Raw genomic sequence first — 20,017 nt, 5'->3', positions numbered from 1 at the left:
ATCTTTGCTATATCTTTCCGTGAAATAACCTTGTGACACTATAATCTAAATGAGTTTACATGACAACTAAGTGATTGCTTGTCCATGCAGTCATAAGGATAGTATATCCATTACCTATGTAAAAAGAGAAAACAAATGATTTTGGCTGATGCCAAATAGAGATTTTGTTTGTTTTTGGTATTGGTTTAGTTATTATTTTCAGTTATAAAGCAGAGGACTAATAAAAGGTACAAGTTTGTTCCAAAGCAATATCTCAAGGTTTTACTCGTCTCTATTGTCAATAACTTCATAAAATGACATACAATAATTACCAATTGACATGTTATAAACACAATGTTGGTTAATGATAATGCTAGGCTTTGACATTCATAAAGTTGCACTTGTCATTAACATACATTTTACATAATGTTTTAAATGAATTATGATTTTTGATCTTCTATGTCAAAGTTCGGGGTGCGGCCTATGCGGCGCTGCAACCTATGGCATCATACATATATGAGAGGTTTTTACTTTGATATATTATTCCAATGGTCCTTATGTGCTCATGTTGGGACTGCATATACAGTAATAAATGATGGATTAGAAGTTAACAAAAAGAGAATATTAGTAAAGGGAAAGCATTGTCTTCCAAAAAATTCTGGGCTATTAAAAGACTGATCATAATTAAGAATTTGTTTATTGTTATTTTTGGTCCTTGATCATATTTGTCATATCTTTACCAAACTTTTTGAATTGACCAACAATGCTAAATGCTATAGAAGTACACTGTCTTCTTTTTGTGACATTTTTTGGATTATCTTTTGATCTGGAACGCTATGAATTACACATGTTATAGAAGAGCAGAAAGAGCAAAATATCACAGAAAATATTAAAATCTATTTCAGTGCTGTACATTGTGCCTTTCATGAATGTGATATAGTACAAGGAAAATGCTTTGAGAAACAAAATCAATGCATGGAATGAAATATTTAGATCTCCAATAATGAATTTTCTGTACAGAATCGACATCGCTTTGTTATTTTAATGCAATTGTATTTTGTATTTTATTATTTTGTTTAATTTATACATAGAAGTCGCCTAAATTGTACATTATCGGAACTTCCTCACCGAGAAACTCATACAAGTATACACAATAAATGTTATGCTTCATATTTAATCTGTTCAGTTGTATGTTTCAATAGGCTGGTGTTCAGTTTTGCTCTGTTGGTTTCCATGTGATGGGAGATACAGGCCACGAGTAAGATTTAAATCACTAAGATTAATAACTTTGTAAATTTATGCAAGAAGAATGCAGATTACACCCTTGATCCTTAAAATACACTAGTGATCCAGAGATGGAGAGAGAGAGAGAGAGTGAGAGAGAGAGAGAGCAAGAGGGGGGGGGGGGGGGGGGGGGTCCTAATTTTTTTTTTTAGATACAAAGAGTGAATGTTGTTTCTTATGATAAAATGGTTCACAGATTTTAAGCTTTGTCGACAAGAGTTCAGAATATTTATAAACAATAAAAGGGAAATGGAATATAGCAGTAAGATTGTATGATCTCATTGCCAATGAATACAAAGGGACAATATTAAATTCACAAATTATTAAATACTAAAGACAGAAGGAAAGAAATGTAGAGGACCGAAAGCCGTAATAACTTAGGCACAGGGTGACTGGCATCCTCGAAAAATCGACTTGCATTTTGCCAATAAGCAAAAATTGTGATAAAGTGATTTGACAATAAAATCTCATCAAAATAAATACTAGATAAGTCATAACAATCATGAATACTCCACATTGTGAATGTATGGTAACGTAGAGTTGGAAAAATATGGAGGGGAGTGGGGGTGGTGTTGCATCCTTCTTCTCGTATATTATAGCTGTACCTTTTAGGTACCAAAGATTGGATTGCCATGCAAAAATGCAAACAAAACAGAATAAAGCAAAAATTTGCTCCCATTTCTAGTAATAATGACACACACAAACATTGTAGGCCCTATTGGTTCCAATTTAATCTTTCTGTCTCATTTTCTTTTCTCAATTTTCTCTACTCCATTGAACTTCTTTTTCATTTCTTTCTGCCATCCCTCTTTCTCTTCTGGTCTTGATCTCTTCTCATGCAGTTTTATCCTTAATTGCGATCAAATGGGGCAGGGGCTGCAGACCCTCGACCCAATGAATATGACCATGCAAGTACTTATCAAAAAATCATGTTATCAATCTCATAGCAATGCATGATAAATTAACCCGAATTGATTTAAAAGTAAAGTTTGTCGTGTCCGCCTGGCAAACTCAACAGGTTACTATAGGGTCGACCTATCCAGGGTAGTAGTCGAGTTGTCGGTGGTCGGGTTGCCAAGATTAAAGGTAGTCGATTTGTCTAAAATCCTCCGAGTACCGTACTAGCATAAAAATGCACACGTAAGAATTTAATAACGCGTTCAATTTTTACAATTTCCTTGCATTATTCGGCATCATGTCAGCCACAGCTAATGGAGTTGATCCCGCTCTCGTTACCAGAATAGTGGACAGGGTGAAATCTCAAGGAATTTTTGATCAGTTTCGCCGTGACTGTCTCGCAGATGTGGACACAAAGGTAATTTCACGAGAGTGTAATGCCAGGCACGGAGCTCTGTCGCCGCCGCCCAATGCTGCGGCGGAGGAGCTCCCTGGCTTAGGCCCTGGGCTTGGACTCTTTTGTTGGAGGCTGTAGTATTGCATTGGGCCCGGGTGCCCTAACTATCTGTCTGTGTGCAACTAGTTAACGTTTGAACCGAAATTGACCAGGATTTTATACATCCCTCTAATGCTTAATTAGATATCATTCCCTCATAATAAATTAAAGGGATGTGAAAGACTCAAAGAGCTAGAGAGTAGAGTAGTGTCCCACTGTCAGTTATGTTAGTCAGTGTGTGCCAAAAAATTTCATTAAAATTCATTAATTGTGGCGCTTGTTCTCAACTGTGACCATTGATTTCGACCTGAGAGTGACTCCGGTGTGGAGATACCTAACTATAACACCAAAAATCATCTAATTCTTCCACAATTGTTCAAATAACAGTTTAAAAGTTGTTATCTTTCTAGGGTGTCTGAACGATTTTTCAATTTTCAATTTGGGATTGTTTTTCACCACTTTTGTTTGATATTTGAATAAAAAATGTTATCAGAATAATACATTCCAAATTTTATGTCTCACCGATGTTTCTATCAAAAGTTACAGCCCCTCCAAAACGCTGGTATATTCATATCATTTTGGTCAAAATCGACGAAAAAGACGTCCACGCAGAGTGATGTTGTTTTGCTAAATTCAGACAAACGGCTGTATCGCGCGATATGCAAGCGTATGCATATAGTACGCATGTTGCTAAGCCAATGCGCGACTTGCAGCTTGAGCCACGCTGTCTCCGCGATATGTGCAATTGACTAGTATGGGTGGCCGTTCGCGGCATAGAACCCGGAAGTGAATACACGTTGTAGTCAATGGCAATGTCTCCGCGATATTGCCATTGACTACAACGTGTATTCACTTCCGGGTTCTATGCCGCGAACGGCCACCCATACTTTCATTCACTATAATGTGTAATTGAATTTGGGGTTTCGTTCGTACGCGGAGATGTTACGCGATGTAACCATGGTTTGGACTGAGCGGAGCGCACGCCTCCTAATTAGCTGATCCACCAAATAGCGAGAAGGGTATTTTTAAACTGTTATCAGTTGTGATCCCTGGGGGCTAGCGAAAATATAAGCACATAGAATTGTTCCTTAGGACTGGGAATACTTATCGATCTGGGCGTCATATCTCAAAAGTGACAAACCTCAGAGTTAGCCAGGACACAATGTTTAAATTGCTGTTTTGACCAAGATATTTTTAGAATTTCGGGGGCTACGCCCCTTTGGAAATATTGGAATTCACCTGCTCTTTCATATGACACCTCATTTATTGAGTATCACCTTCAGGATCACAACAGATAAAGGTTTGGATCTCGAATTTTTGCATGGTCGCGCAATGCACGTAGGCTGCATAGGGATGCGTGTAATCTCTATGGGAAGAATTTTAGCACACAACATCGGGTGCGCGATCAGACACCCTAATCTTTCTTTAATACCTGTTTCGTGTCAATTTTCTTTTCTTTTTGGGAGTATTTTTCCTTAAAACCAAGACATTAATAGATTATTAGTAAACACTTTCACACAGCCACAGGTTTCACGGCAAACACGGCTGCACAATACAAGTGCATACCGACATTAGCGGAGCTAGCAAGTACCAGCATTAGGCGTGACATCACGCATTTCGAGGGTCTGAAAATGCTCTTACGCACGACGCGCGCTAGATTTTGAAAAACGCTATACCTTATAGGTGTGTTATACCCTCGCACACGCGCTTGCGCGCCGAATCATGAAAATGTCACGCATTGCCGATCTTTGAACTTGGCGTCTCTGCAGTAGTAGGCCAGGGTGCGTGCGTGCGCATGTGCGTGAAGTTAGCGACTTTAATCTCAGATCCTCATTAAATTCATGCAAGTAATTCACATTATAAATTTATAATGATCATTACGCTACGTACATATGCACTACACTTACCTAAACCATGGTTTGAGATATAAAGCTCCTTTATGAAGTGGCCTTTCTATTTTTTGTAATAAATCTGTTTCATAGTTGCATTCTTTTTTATTGTTGCATTACATCAGCCAGCATACCAGAACCTGGGAACCCGGGTGGAGGGCTATGTCTCCTCTTTCCTGACCGATTTCGTGTGGACACCGGACATGAACAAGAACCAGCTGAGGAACAGTCTCAGGAGACAAATTAATGAGTAAGGCAGCTTTTTAACCTCCTTTTTTCAGCGTGGGATTGGAATTAAAGATATAGTGGGGTAGTGGTAAAATTGCGGTTCAAGGGTTTTGGGTGCAAAATATCCATTCAATATTGTTTAAATATTGCCTTCAGAGGTTTAGATGGCAATATTTCAACCTAAATTCGCAAAAAAGCAGAAATATATGCCAAAATTTTCAATGTTCAAGTGCATTCGCGATATCTATCCAGGCAAGACCGATATGATAATTTACCAAATATATCAATTAGTAGGCCGTTTCCCATCAAAACTTGTATCATCACGTATTAGTCAAAACATATTCTTTCACATGATTGGTAATAGAGCTTACATTTCATTTTTTGAGAGGGGGGCGTTTCCAAAACTGATCTATACCTTTAAACTTCATGTCATTATTGCAGTGTACATGTCGGTCTCAATAATATGGCAGTACTAGATCTGGTTGATGACTTACCTTGAAATTAAAAAATGAGCCACTTTAAAGAAGAAAAGAATTCTGTCCAAAATTTCATTACAAATTTAAATCTTGGGTTTAACTTTTTGGTTCAAGGTGATATTTTTCTTTACAAGTTATACTGGACAATTCAGCAAATTTGGAATGATATATTATCAGAACATATTAACTTGATAAGATAATAAACAATCATGCTACAGATATTAAGTGAGATGAGATGATTCAGCTGATCCCTAATTTTTGTAATATTTCATTAACTTGTAACTTAACGAGTGACAGTATAATTGATAGATTACGCTGTAATGTACTCAGATTGCCTCTGCTTTGAGTAACCCCATCACACTCTCTGTGATCATTACAGGGATCAGGTAACTTTGTCTCAGATTCTGAAACAAAATCGTGGATTTAGCTCATGCTGCAATGATAATTGTAAACCTTTAGGTCAGTCAGGAACCCCATAACTTTTACAAGCCAATTGCCTGTCTGATTATCAAGATATTTATGATTGGAAATCGAAACCAACGGTTTTCATATTACTACAGTCTATTAGGGAAAATGAGTATGGTAAAACCGGTCACTCAAAGATTTTTACTTTTTTGAGGCACTTCTTGATCATTTTGATGCATGATTTTTTGGGGGGCTTCAATATTACACCATATCACAGACACTGATAACACGTAGGGCCGTGCTTCTCAGTTTTAACATTGTTAAACGATGCCTTTAAACTATCTAGATCTGAGATGCTTGCCTCAGGAGTGGAGAGAGTCATTGAGCAGGTGGTGGACGCCCAGCTCCAGCAGATCTTCCTCCCTCGCATCGAGACGGTCGTCAAGGAGTACCTTCACAGTGATAACACACCCTCCTCCAGTGATGTCAAACCGGGCATGGAGAGTGGGTCCATACCCCCTCAACCCGGTCAGTAACCCTAGTGGTGACTCTCAGTCATATTTGCTTTTATATCACCCCTTAAGCCCCATTCCCACATGGCATGGTAAACTGCCCTTCAAAAAATGAAATAATAGTGCACAACACGTTTTTGTGCCTTACAACATGTATAAGACATATATAAGTTGTTATGCCTTTAGGCCTATTGTTACTTGTATGTACACTTTCTCAACCCCATTTGCCATTTGCCACATGTAAAATAGTTGTAATTTTGCCACAGCAGTTTACCACATTGTGTGTGAACTAGCCTTTGTTCTTACCCAATGTCTTACATATGTTTTTTTAATAATAATAATAATAATAATAAATAATAATAGTGGCTACTTGTATAGCGCACAGGTCCACCTTTCGGTGCTCATGTCTCCTCAAGTCAATGACTGAAATTATCGTAAGCTTGCATAATTCCTACTTTGCCTTTCTAAACCAAGCACATGACATATCGTAATCATTGAAGTAGCCTTTCACGAGCAGTCGCAACAAAATTAAAATTGTGTTATCGTGTTCAATGCAAAAAGTAACCTGAATATGCTTGCATGATTTTTTCCTACTTAAGTCCCTGCTTTTGCCTATTTTTACTTTGCTATCAAGCGTTCGAGACCTTGAAAATAAATGTAGTGGTTCAATATTTCTTAGACATTGTTTTGTACCAAAATTTCTGTTGTTCCTTGTCAGGATCTCTACAGTTGTATTAGCTTGTAATGAGGTTCAACTGTAAACCTTTCTATAGGTTGTGTATTTCCCCCACCCCCTTTTTGATGAAAATATTGAAGAATACTTATGTTACCCTGTCAATTTGATTTATTTTGCATTTTATTCTATACAGGGAGCAGTGGTTCTAGTCCTATGGTTCTTGGAGTAAAAGGATCTCCTGCAGACAGTCCTCTTCCTGGGTGGAGTGCTGCTAACACCTCTCTGCAGTCTTCAACCTCCTTCCCCAATCAGCCCCCACTTCCTGGTGAAACCCCAGACCAACCCCAGCCTCCACCCTTGCCAGATTCAAGCGCCGTCCAGGAAAAGCCTCCTCTACCTCGCTCAAGAGAAGCATCCCCACCTCCATTGCCACCAAGCACGATTCCAGAGAGAACCAGGCACACATCTTCTGTGTCCTCTTCACCAAGTTTGGACTCGATATCATCTGATCCGCTTAGCATTGACAGCGAGGAAGAGAAGCCAAAGGTAGTCGTGAAGACCAGTCCACCAAAAACTGCATCTCCTGCCTCCTCCTCCAAGTCCACTCCAGGAAAGGCATCTACTGGGAAGGTCGCCCTAGGAAAGAGGAGAGTGATCCTGAAGAAGGTGGTGGTTCGGAAAGCAGATGGCACCAAGGTGGTCCGGGTAGTCCGGATGGACCCCACTAAAGCAACAGCCAAAAGGCTTTTGATGAGGGCCACATCAAGAGCTGCCGGTGATCAGGGTGGATCACCCAAAGGGAAACCCATCTCTCTTGCCAAAGTTAAGACAGAAGAGGGTAGACAGCAACCTGAGGAAGAAGACAGTCCTGTCAAGAGCATCAAACTGCCGGAAGATGATCTCTCAGGTGATGTCCTAGTCAGTCCATTGCTGGGCAAAAGGAAACATTTGCCTATCGACACCAAATATTTGAAAGTGGCTGAAGCTCAAGATCCTCAAGTTGCTCTTCAAGTCAAGGATGAACCAATGAGCAGTGGGGATGAGGAGAAATGGACTCCCAGACCAGAAAGGCCAAAGCGCAGAGGATTCTCAAGGGAAGAAATAGCAGCTGCCCACGATGCCTCAGACAGTGATGAGGAATCAAGGCCATCCCCTGTGATTCCCAAGGAGGAGGACAGTCTGTCCAAGGACTTGGAGGATGTATCCTCTTCAGGATCAGACATGGACTTTGAAGAAGGAACTAGTAGTAACTCTGCTCCAGATAGAAGAGACTATTTCCCTGCTGATGCCTCTGACTCTGACAGTCATGTGTCTGATGTTACTGTTAGCTCTGTGCATACCAGTGACCTTTCGTCATTTGATGACAAGATCAGTTCATCATCCAGTTCATCTTCTAGCAGTGAAGAAAGCGAAGAAGATACCGATGACTATGGCAAAAAGCCTGGTAAGTTAATTTCCAAAGAATTTACCTTTTCGCAAACCCTGTTTCCCCATCTATTGCATACAAAATACAAAGGCGTGTTACTTCCAATAAGAGCAGTTCGAGAAACTTATATTAGTTTGTTGAAGATTTCATCTCGGACTTTCATCTGGTGCCTGGTCCAAAAGGTACTCCTAACAGTTCATTGTGGCCTTGATATTTGTATCCGACTTGATGAACCCTTGACTTTAATTAAAATTGATATCTGTGCCTGTAAGTTGCAATTACCCATGCTGGGGGGTGTTTCACATTTTGTCATCAAGATTATGACTTTTATCAACACTCCTAATATATCCAACCTTCAGCAAAGCCAACGGACCAGTCCAGGGCAGATGCCAAGCCCATGCTTCTGGCCTCCAAGGAGGAGATCCTCGACCGAAGCGTGTCTCCTGCATCATCCGGTGGAGGGAAGACATCTCCTAGGCCGGTGGTAGAGGCTAGGTGGAAGAGACAGCACATGGTGGACATTGAGGATGAGGAGACGAAAGCAGACAGGAGGAAGAGGGCGGTAAGTTAGTTAGTGAGATGGTCGTGCTGTCTGTCATCAGGGCAGGGCCATCTTTGTCTGTTCTAGCTATAGTATTATAATGTGCTGCATGTATCGCAATGGGAATTCATTGGCATGGCAATGCAGTATGTTAGTCCGTGTTAGAGATTTGCTTTAGATTTATCCATGTTAATGCAGCTAAATGTTCCAAGACCTTTTTCGAATTCTCTTCATCTTGCATTGTTTCAAACTAAACGGGATGAAGAAGGCTAAAGTGACAATTGATAAAATACATTTATAATTGTAAGCATGACACAGCGGGATTTATGTTTTTATGTTGGGGAAAATAATGCCTTTTCTATTAATTTTGAAATTATGATTTAGAAATCAAGTGCTCGGTTTGAATACTGGTTATGTTGTGGTGCAATTAAGTTGTCAGTATTGTTTTATTTATTAAGATAGAAATAATAGAATGACACACTAGCATCCATAATATAAAGCTATTTGAATTCCTGCATAATAAACATTAAAATATCTGCTTCCCCCTCATCACCAATGGTGTGTGAATGATAATTCTGACATACGTGTATATGGGTGAGAGACTAGACTAGACCATAAGGCAAATATTTGGTAAAAGTTAGGATTTAGTAACTGGAGGTAGGAGAGGAAATAGTTTGTAGCCTAGGTATTACCAAATGTGCCTAATATTCTTTTAAAGCATTGTATTGGATAACCTTGTCACAAAATGGAAGGAGTCCTTTAGAGCATACCTGCTTTGTTGTTTAAATATCAATTTGTTGTAAAATATATGCAAGTAACTTCAAATCCCTAAAATCCATGATGACAATGGCCAGTCAAATCTAAGTGTTTGTTATATCTTTGTCTTCCGTTCCAATATGAAACAGGATACGAAAGTTTGGATTGATCAGCATCACCAAGCTTCTGGATCCAAAGCCAAGAAGGTGCCCTGTTCACACCTTCCTCTTCTTAGGGCCCTGTCACACTGGGTGCATGCATGCACGCGTTCACACAGAGCATTGATAGGCACAATTGTTGCATACACTGTATACTGATTCACCTTCACACACAAATGATTTTTAAAAAGAGAAAAAAGGGCACAGTCTATCAATTTACACTTCACAAGCTGATTCTGACAATCTACAATAGTCACCTCGGTACACCTGATGCATCAAATAATATCAATTCAACATGGGATAATTCCCTACATGATTTCAAACTGTAACTTCCATGTTTATTACATTTCTGGCATGATTATTTGGGGAAGCAGTTGTGTGGTGATCGTTGCATCTACTGCATGCATTCAAAGATGAATTTTGTATGATCCTTGAAAATGAAAATGAGATCATAAAGATTTACACAATGAAGTCCTCTGTATAGAGTACCGAAGTGTGACATCATACTGGCCAAGTAATTAAGGTTGCTGGTTCCAAACAATTTTAAGCTAAACAATGGTGGGGTGATCACACCAGTGCTAATCACGTAATTGGCCCTGCTTCAGCCCTTTGCTTGAATTATTTCGAGGTGAACCTCATGCACAGGCTCTGTTGTTTGGAACCAGTAACCTGGACGACGAGCGAATATGCCGTTACCACTTCGGTATTCTATTGAGCCACAACAGTAAATCCATTGTGACATCACAATGGAGGCCACATTGATGTTGTGTCATGCACATGCACGCAAAAGAATTGCTTATATAATGCTCCAGGTAATGTGTTCACATGTGCATCCAGTGTGAAAGGTCCCGCACACAAACCACATCACATGATCAAACTTCATTTCAGTTCATAAAGTGGTTGGAAAAATGGGGAAATCATAGGTCGAAAGTTGGAAGAAGAATGGAAATCATCGCATTTATTTGAAATTATGTTTCGGGGATGGGGGTGTATCATGTCTGTTTTGTGGTTTGGGGGCTGGGGAAATGGACAACCATTTGACTCTCTCCATTGTCATTTTCTAGGTCATTAACTAAAACTTCACACACATATATTTTGTCAACAAGTTGTGAACAGCATTGCTTTCAAATCAAAATTTGAAAATAGCCTACTCTTTTGTATGAAAAATCTTGATTAATGTTAGTTTGAAAATTCCTGTACCCGCAAAATGAATTTCTCTTGGGCTGTTCATTTTGTTCTTATTTACATGTTGTTTGCAATATCCGAAGCAAAGATACTATTGCAGCTTATTTATTAAAAGTAAAATGGTGTTTTAAGGGCATGTTTTAAGTCAGAAGAAAAAAAAGATTTGAAGCCCACTCAAAAATGTTTATCTTTTCCAACTGTTTTCCAACTGTTGGTTAATAATTACAAATTAGGTAAATTACAAATTTATTTTGTCACAAAAATGATGTTAGTTGAAAATGTATACACATGGAGAGAGCCAGGTAGGTAGTTGCTGACCAAATAATCTATAAGATGTGAGTTCTTAAGCATTTATTTTTAATTGGTGTAGATAGATATTATTTCTGGTGGCTCAGTCATGGTTTGGTGTCAGACAAATTTGTACTGATTCTGATTGATACTTGGGTTACTATCAGCAGTCACAGTCGGTCTGATATTTTTGAAGGAAAAAAGTCACAAAAACAACACCCAGGGAAGTAGACATTACTTGATAAATTGACTTCAAACAAATTATTTTAGATGTAATATTTTATGTGTCTATTGCGTGATACCAGTTATAAAGTTTTTCCGGTTTCATGTGAGTTTAAAAAGACTAACTAAAACTTGTCTGGTGTAGGAAACTTGAGACTCTGACAAGAGATTCTCAATTTGGAACGTGCTTTCGTGACAATATTCTTGTTCTTATTCTTCATTTAACTCTTTAAAGACCCCAGAATTTGTATACAATTTTGAACTAGCTTAAAAACATTGATATGCTTTTTAAGGCATTCTTATGCTTAAAGTAACTCTTTAAAGACCCCATAATTTTTATACAATTTTAAACTACCGGTAGCTCAAAAACATGGATATGCTTTTTAAGGCATAACTTATGGAAGAAAAATGACGCTTACTTTGAGAATAACAGACTGAATCATGACTCTGCCACCAACTCTTAAAGGCTTAAAGTAAACGGACTGCAATTAACCTCTTCTCAAACAATTATTGCTGATATATCTCTGATTGCTATGACATTTTGGTGTGTTTAAACTGTGTGGCGTGAGACATAACATTGCTGTTCTTTAACCCTTTCTGTACTGTAACCAGGCTGCCTTTGTATTAGGCATGTGGGAATAACAGCAGCTGGGAGTCAAGGGATTAATCAGGCTCAGCTACCCCAACTCTGGGGGTAAATTAGTAGAGTTTTTGTTGTTTTCAGTTTTCTTTTCACCGTTGGAATTTTTTCCCCAATTTTTGCTTACCTCTCACATCTTTTGCCACTGAAGGTGGTGTTTCATGCATTTCTGGGTTGTCCATCTGTCTAAGAATTTGGTTGTCTTTAGTACCCATTTAAATATTGTATTGGTATTATAATGGGAATGCAGTCAAGAGGTTAAAGGTCAGGTGTCGATGCCACAGTTGTTTCCCTGAACAGTAGGCCCTGTGCATTTTGATATATCGTCGGTGGGGTGACAAAACCTCGTATCTCAAAAATCATGAATTTTCAGGAGAGCGCAAAAACCTTTCCTGTCTCAACAGATTTAGTGCTGTGACACCGTCCTTTGTTTGGAATTTGTGAAAAAACCGAGACAGGAGGCATTCCATGGATTTATCAGGTGGTGTCGTAGGCCATTAGGTACAAAATTATGCAAAAAGATCAAAATCTCAAAAAATTGAGATACAAGGTTTTGTCACCCCACCGACGATATAGATCACAATATTTGAATCATGAAAAACATTTATAAGCCATGAAAAAAGGGGGGGGGGGAGAAGAAAATAACAAAAAAACATACAAGCATGTGCTGATTACTATTGAGATGATTTCCAGGTTGAGATGAAAGTGATGTTAGTCATTTATATATTAGGTATCTTGACCTTTATTTTTTTGGGGGGGAGGAGGTCAAAGGAACTGAGGCAGATAATGTTAAACATCATAATGCAATATACCATCTAACAACACTTAAAAAAAGACTTTATAGCCTTAAATACTGAATTACATGAGTTGATCATTCAAGAAATGACAAGCTTATTTGCATATTCAAAATTATAATGGGATTATAAAGATTAAACTCTTGGGCAACATATTTTTAAGTGAGGGATCTAAGGTTATCATTAACATTCATAGGGTGGCATATTGGAAAAACAGTCATTTACATTTATTCAATTTTTTATCACATTTTTCTATATCTTTTGTTTCATAATTTTGCATTTCATTCTTTTGGGGTTTTGATCCATTCTTCTCACATTTCGGTCTTTTAATTTCCTTCCTTCATAGTTTCCAAACATCATTCATATTTATTGCAAATTACAAACTACAACGAATGTTTGCTTTTCACACATTTACCATTCACAACCTTACCGACATTGCCAAAAAGATTGAGAATACTATTACAATGAGGTTGTTTTGCTCAATCTTGAGAAGGTTCTGTTCAACCTTTTGACGTAGACATAAACATAGTTTAATTATTTGCAAATTGGTTTGAGATTGGAAGAAAAGAGCCCCTGCAATACTTTCAAGAAAGTGATCGAACTTTGGTATTATAAAAAGGGTAGAAAGAATTTAATTGTTAATAAGAATACTTCTTGTTCTGTGGGTAGATGTCACAACTATAGGCTCTGACAGATATAGCATATTAATACCTCTAGTGATGATAACATATTAATAATGAAACCGTAACACTACCGGTACTACAAATATTGTAAAATATATATATAAAAACAAGTTCTAAACCTAACTAATTTTAGCACTTATTTTATTGATTGTTAATGAACCTGTTGAACTTTTGGATTCCTTTTCATGATCTTTCACTGAATTATATCGTCTATCATTGTTTACAACTTTTGCTTTAAGTAGATTTTCAGTCTAATTTTCAAACTTTCTATGGACTGAAGATCAACTTTGGGCAATCATCATGGATGAATGGCACTGTAAAACCAGATACAAGATCGTTTGGTCTTTTAAACTTTCAGCTGCAGGATTTCTTTTTGGAAGTGTGCAGTTCAGTGTTTGACTCATTTAATTTGCAGCATAAAGAAACTTTGAAGACCTATAGTCACAGGTTCTCACTAATTTGATACTATTTAGGTGTTTACCCACTATCAGGTGTTCTTTAATAGTCAAAGTCACAAGGAGTGGATTCATCTTTTAGGATGACCCGTAGGTTTTAATGTAATGTACTGTGCCCTCCACTAATCGCCCCTGAAAATATCATCACAAATTCCCCTCACACTCAAGATTGATGGCAAGCTAGAATTATTTTCCTGTAGGTCATAGTTGGTTGCCTAGGAGACCTATACGTAGGGGGGGGGGGGGGGGGGGGGGGGGTCGAACCCCCCCCCCCCCCCCCGGCTGGCTGAGTCGTTGCTTAATTTTTGTCGCGATTTATTTAAACACCCCCCCCCCCTCCCCCCCCCCCCCCCCTCCCTCGAAAAAATCCTGCGTACGCCCCTGCCTGTACACATTTAATTAGTAATTCCACCAAACCTGGTGCAGCAATTTATGATGCAGTGAACACATGGAAACAGATGACTGTTGTTTTGGCATAGTCTAGACCAAGATGAAAACTCTTGACAAAATTCATAGAAATGAAAGTTTCTGGTTTTTCAGTACCGGTATCCATAATCAAGTGTTTATCTCCTACTTGTTTGATCACTCACTTTTCCTATGACATTTCCACTTACTCCACCTACAATTTTGAATTACTCTTCTCTTTTGCATGACTAAAGAGCTTGTTCTAATCCTTCTTGTAACCCTTTCCATTCAGCCAAGCTCATTTCATTAGCTTAAATTTGATTCATCTAAAAATGTAAATAGAATAAAAAGACTGAAATAGGCTTGCTTTAGTAATGCTTGATGCTAGAAACTTGTCTTGAAACAAAGTGTTATTCAGCCAACGTTCATATTTTTTGCATTTTGAATGAGCTTGTAGTTTTCCTGTTTGCTTCTTTTAGAGGTTTAAGTTATCTTAAGCTAAAGGATGCTTAAAATTATGGCGTGGTGCTTTTGTTCCCTCTGGTTTCTAACCAGTAAGAGGGAGGCTATAAATAACTGCAGCTCATGTTTTTTTAAAGCAAACTTGAGTTAATCCTGGCTTTAACTTAGCCTGCTGATTTATGGAAAGCCAAGTGTCAGCCTGATTATTCCATAGAGATTACTTTATTGAAGTGAATAATCAATTTTTTGAAAAAATTTAATCATAAAATGGAAATGTGAAATTAATATCATGGTGAATTGATCGAACATGATATTATTCATTCAATTAGTAACAGGATTTTGATGATTTTAGGGATAGATACGCTGTCACTTAGTGCTTCAGGGATCAGCAGAACAACTCAACCCACTTTTTGAGGTTTATGATTGTTTGCTTTCAAGAATACTAGCCAAAATGATTAAATACATTCATGATATTTTTTGCACTCTCCTGGTCTTTCTTATTCTATGAATATGTTCGGTTAATTGTTTTTCTTGTATGAGATCCCTGAGTCTCACTTTCAAATTCACACCTAACCTTCTTCCACATTGGAAGGAATTGCTTCTTTAATGTCAAAGCAGAGTCATAGTAGGTTGTTACATGTTATGCTGGCCTAGGGCAGGTTATGGCCATATAGGGCAATTAAAATAAACATGTTGCCATTCACCTGCCCCATTTGGTCTTGCAGAATGACATCTCAGAATAATGTTTGAAATGAATGAATGAATTCTCATACAAATTTTGTTTTGTTTGTTGGAATGAAAGCAGTTATATAAAATTGTAATAAATTTGACCTGGATGCAACACTTTGCATGGCTTTGCATCGCTAGTGGTGTTCTGAATCGAATCTGTTATTTTATACAGGAAGTGATGGCAGGGCATTGTAAAATAAAGCAAAAACAAAACAACTTCAAACCAAAATAATATAATTTGTGGCACCCTTCATGAACTAATTGTTTCAGATTTAAACAATTGTTGTGAAGTTAAGGTGCATCAATTTTCATTGCAAACAATTTTGTTAGTCTCCATAATGCCTTGTACATAATGTCATTTCTTTTTTTCCCCTTCTCACTCATTTGATCTTTGTTCAGGCGGAGGCTAAAGAAGAGAGAGCAAAGCGCAGGCAACAAATGAAGGAGGAGAGAGAACATCTGAGGGAAAGTGCTACAAGTCCATCTCAGATAGGTACGACTTACGTTTTTTGTCCCTCTTTCCATTTGTCTTTTTGTATAACTTTCAACCCTAGTTTTACGGCTTTTCTCTTTTTTTGTCAAATATCTGAAACAGAAATTTAAAAAAGAGAGAATGAAGTATTATGAATTGTACTTCATTCATTCTGAACAATGTATTATTTTGTTATAGTAACCATGAACTATATTTCAATTTTACAGATTGGATACAAATGATACAGCAGTGAACATTAAATTATTTGCATGAAACCACAAAATTCATGAGTTCAAGAATTTATGAATAATCTTTTGAATGTGACTGGTATTTAATGAAACATTCTTTAGGTTGTTGTCACAAGCACATGGTGTTTACGTTATGTTTATTCCACAGAAACCAGGAGACAGAGGAGAGGGAGAAGTGAAGACGAAGGAGCCGAGAGCAAGCCTTACACCAAGCAGCAGCTCAAGGAACAGAAGCTCCAAGAGAAGCGACGAGAAGCCAAGCGCCAGCGCAGCCTCCTATCTCAGAGTGAAGACAGCCCTGCAGCACTGGACTCCAAACCCAGGAGGGAGACCGAGTGGACAGCCCCGCGTATCCTCAGACAGGACTTCCTCATCAAGAAGCGACGGGACTCCCAGATTCCTTTCCATCACCTGCTCACCTTGGACATGGCTTACAAGCAGCTTCTGAAGAAGAGTCAGCAGAGGACCAAGTTCATTGCTATGAGGGCGAGGGAAGAGAAAGAAGGCAAGAAGTCGTACAGCAGGTTTACCTTCCATGCTCCAGGCAAGAATGTCAGAAAGTCCAGATGGCTGCAAGCATCGGCAGAGCGGAAGAAGTGGAAGTCAGAGAGAGAAGCGCCATCCGCACCAGAGGCAGTTCTGGAAACGGTTGCTATGGATGAGGCTGAACAGCATGAGGAAGTGCAATGTGCCAATGAAGAGGATAGGCTGGAAATGATATCACCTACAAGCCCTGATGAAGCTCCTCCAGAACCTGAGGAAGACAGTAAGGGTGGCTCAAGATATGAATCTATCAAAAGTCCTGAAACTGAATTAGACATTGATCAATTTGGAAAGAGTAGTACGGATAAGGTTGATGAGCTAGAGCCAGAGAGAACTGATAATACGGTAGACAGTGATAGACTTAGCAGTGAGAATGTGGATATAGTACTCAAGGAGAAAACAGAAGCTGAAACAGGATCAGAGTTTGGAAAAGCCAGTGATGATACTGCCAATGACACCACTGATGTAAAGATGGAAGAAAACGAAACACTGAGGGTGTCTCCCAGTCAAGTAAACATTGGTGTCACTGATACTAAAGAATGTGATACTAGTTCGGACAAAGATAGAAATATTAAAGATGAAGAGATGGATGTGGCAACAGAAGAGAGGGTTACTCCAGAGGATCATCATGCTGAGGAGGATGCAAAGTTGGAGGAGGAGGAAAAAGAGGAACCACAAGAAAATGATGACATTGACAAAGAACAGGAAGTGGACAAAGAGGAAGAAGTACAAATCAGTACAAAAGATGATGAGAAGAATACTGATACACCTGCAGAAGACACAGTACCAACCTTTGTCGTGCTCGAGAGAGAAGAGATATCAAGCGAGGAAGGGGATTTTGATGACCCTGAGAGAGATATCACAGAGGAGCAGGTTTCTTCTGAAGATAAATCGGTGAAACTACCCTCCATATTCCAGCAGACTGAGGCAATATCTTCGGATGAAGAGCTTGATGAAATCATGCCATCTTCATCAGGGAAGGACAAGGCGGATAGGGATAGGGTAGAGGAGAAATCTGAAGGAGAGGTAGATGAAGAAATCCCACCCCTTGCAGAGGGAGAATCAATTACCAAACTCACTGAAGATATATCAGGAGATGAACTCTCTGATACTCAATCTGTAGAGAATCCACCAACTCCAACCATGGATGAACCGTCAGAGTTTGAAGGAATCAGAGAAGGGAGCAATGATGGACAGGCAACTATTCCCATAGTACTTGTTAGTAATCCTGGTGGGTCTGGTAAAAGTCTTGGACATAGCTATTCCACAGGATCATCAAGTGATGCAGAAGGAACCAGGACAAGGGAAAGCACTCCGAAAAGTGATGGAAAAATCCAAGAAAAGATTGAAGACAGCAGAAAAAAAGAAGAAATTGAAGAGGGAGAACTTGCAGAAATGGAAGAAGGGGAAGTTTCAGAGGAAAAGGAGCAGGCATCAGGTCGTGGGTCACGCTACAGGAACGTTAGTGGTCAAAGTGATCCTTCGGAGGAATCATCCGGGTATGGAAAGCGCCCACGTAGGAGAACCTTCTCCCCACATCAAGGCAAAGATGATGAGTACTTGTACTTTGGTCTTGGAAAGCGGACACGGCGACAGTCACCAACACCACCAGCCCAGTCTCCTACTCCTCCGACACAAGGAGCTGCCCAAAGGAAACCCCTCACCAGGGAACGTTCAAGATCTGGCGGGATGGCAGCTGGCCAGGCCAAAGACTCCCCAGGACCGGTCAAGGAGCAGGAGGAGAGGGTCCCTTCGGCCCCGACAGAGCGTCGATCATCCCGCTACTCCAGGAGAGTGTCACCTCCTAATAGGTACTCACCGAGCGAGCAGAGGGCAGCACCCAAGGGCAAAGGCCAAGGCGGTGTGACCCCACCATCTGCCCCATCGACATCATCGCCTTCACCCTCACCACATGACTCTGACCAACCCTCTGAACCCCAGCAACCACATCGTCACTTCACCCGACGGATGAGTGGGAGAGATGAGGAGAAGAGGAGGCCTCATCGCTATGAAGACATGTATTACTATGACAACAAGAGATCAAGAGGTAACACCAATCAAGCACCTGCTTCAGGTAAACCAGCGAGGAGGACATCAGGAGGAGAAGAAAGGAAAAGGAAGCGATAGATGATGAATTATAAATGAGAATCTGGGCAGCTCAAAAGTTCAAATTTATTGACATTCCATTGAAAACATGTTTAAATTTGATGTATAGGTTCTGTAGGATGTCAACAAACTTGTGCTTCTGATTCACATGAAACGTTCCTCTGATTCTGAGAGATTGCTCAATTAATTTGAAGGAAGAACTAAAGATCATTGACTACATGTACTTTTGAAAGCAAAAAAATGTACCTGTATTGCTGTTCTCATCAATTTGACAAAGGTACATGCATGTATACTTCATGGTGCAAATACAATGTACTTTATTTACATTAAACATGTGTATTGCACATGTGATTTTTGTTTTAATCGCATGGTATTGCATCGTTTTGTATATTCAGTATGTGCTTTGTAATGCTTTGTAATGTCTACAGGTACTTGTGTACACAATCTGGAGAACTTTTACAAGTTTCTTAAATATCATTTTGATTTTATTAAAAAAAAAGAAAATTCATGTTGGAGTGTCATGAAGTTTGATGTTTCTGAAATAGAATTGCCTTTTTTTATACATGTGATTGTATTCCAACTTTGTTAATTTGATGCCCTTGAAAAAGTAGTTCATCTTTCGTGTTTTGAAACCCTACTCAAATCACGAATTCTTTTAGATTTAACAAATAAAATTTCTCCAGTTGGTCATTATAAATAAAAATACCTGATTTGACAAATGCTATTATTCATATCAATTTTTAAATAAAAGCTGGAGCTCAATACTACCCTGAATTTAAATGCAAATATTCAAAATATAGGAAAAATATCCTTAATGTTCTGATGATCTATTACAACAAATGAAATTCTGTTTGGGAATCCTTTTGCAATGGCATCATTGTAAATCATTTTCATTCAATAATGTACAATTGACTGCATTTGAATATAACTTATTTCACATTTCTGTGAATAAAGAATTACCTCGTTATGCCTGGACTTACAATTTTTCTTGTGATGTGTCAAACTTCTTGGGAATCGATCATGAACAATTTTCCATTCTTTCTCAACTGAATCATGAAGTGT

The 20,017-nt window shown here is 38.8% G+C and overlaps 2 protein-coding genes across 3 annotated transcripts; both read left to right on the top strand.

The window, feature by feature from the left end:
• Positions 1 to 2,458: 2,458 nt before the first annotated feature.
• On the top strand, positions 2,459 to 6,190 carry LOC115924175 (biorientation of chromosomes in cell division protein 1-like). Its single transcript, XM_030986042.1, has 3 exons — positions 2,459 to 2,578; positions 4,671 to 4,795; positions 6,001 to 6,190. Exons 1-3 carry the CDS (start codon positions 2,459 to 2,461, stop codon positions 6,188 to 6,190), a joined length of 435 nt encoding a protein of 144 aa, XP_030841902.1.
• LOC593811 (neurofilament heavy polypeptide) lies at positions 2,480 to 19,603 on the top strand. 2 transcript variants are annotated; one of them, XM_030986133.1, is made up of 6 exons: positions 2,480 to 2,578; positions 7,036 to 8,286; positions 8,628 to 8,830; positions 9,715 to 9,771; positions 15,986 to 16,079; positions 16,455 to 19,603. In XM_030986133.1, the coding sequence occupies exons 2-6, from the start codon at positions 7,056 to 7,058 to the stop codon at positions 18,974 to 18,976; spliced, it is 4,107 nt and encodes a 1,368-aa protein (XP_030841993.1). In that variant the 5' UTR covers positions 2,480 to 2,578; positions 7,036 to 7,055; the 3' UTR covers positions 18,977 to 19,603. The 2 variants fall into 2 exon arrangements, with proteins under 2 accessions (XP_030841993.1, XP_030841995.1); XM_030986135.1 differs by lacking the exon at positions 9,715 to 9,771.
• Positions 19,604 to 20,017: the final 414 nt, after the last annotated feature.

Source organism: Strongylocentrotus purpuratus, unplaced genomic scaffold (genome assembly GCF_000002235.5).
Source record: "Strongylocentrotus purpuratus isolate Spur 01 unplaced genomic scaffold, Spur_5.0 spur5_scaffold_15, whole genome shotgun sequence".
Lineage (NCBI taxonomy): Eukaryota > Metazoa > Echinodermata > Echinoidea > Camarodonta > Strongylocentrotidae > Strongylocentrotus > Strongylocentrotus purpuratus.
This window is presented reverse-complemented; position numbering and strand designations above follow the sequence as displayed.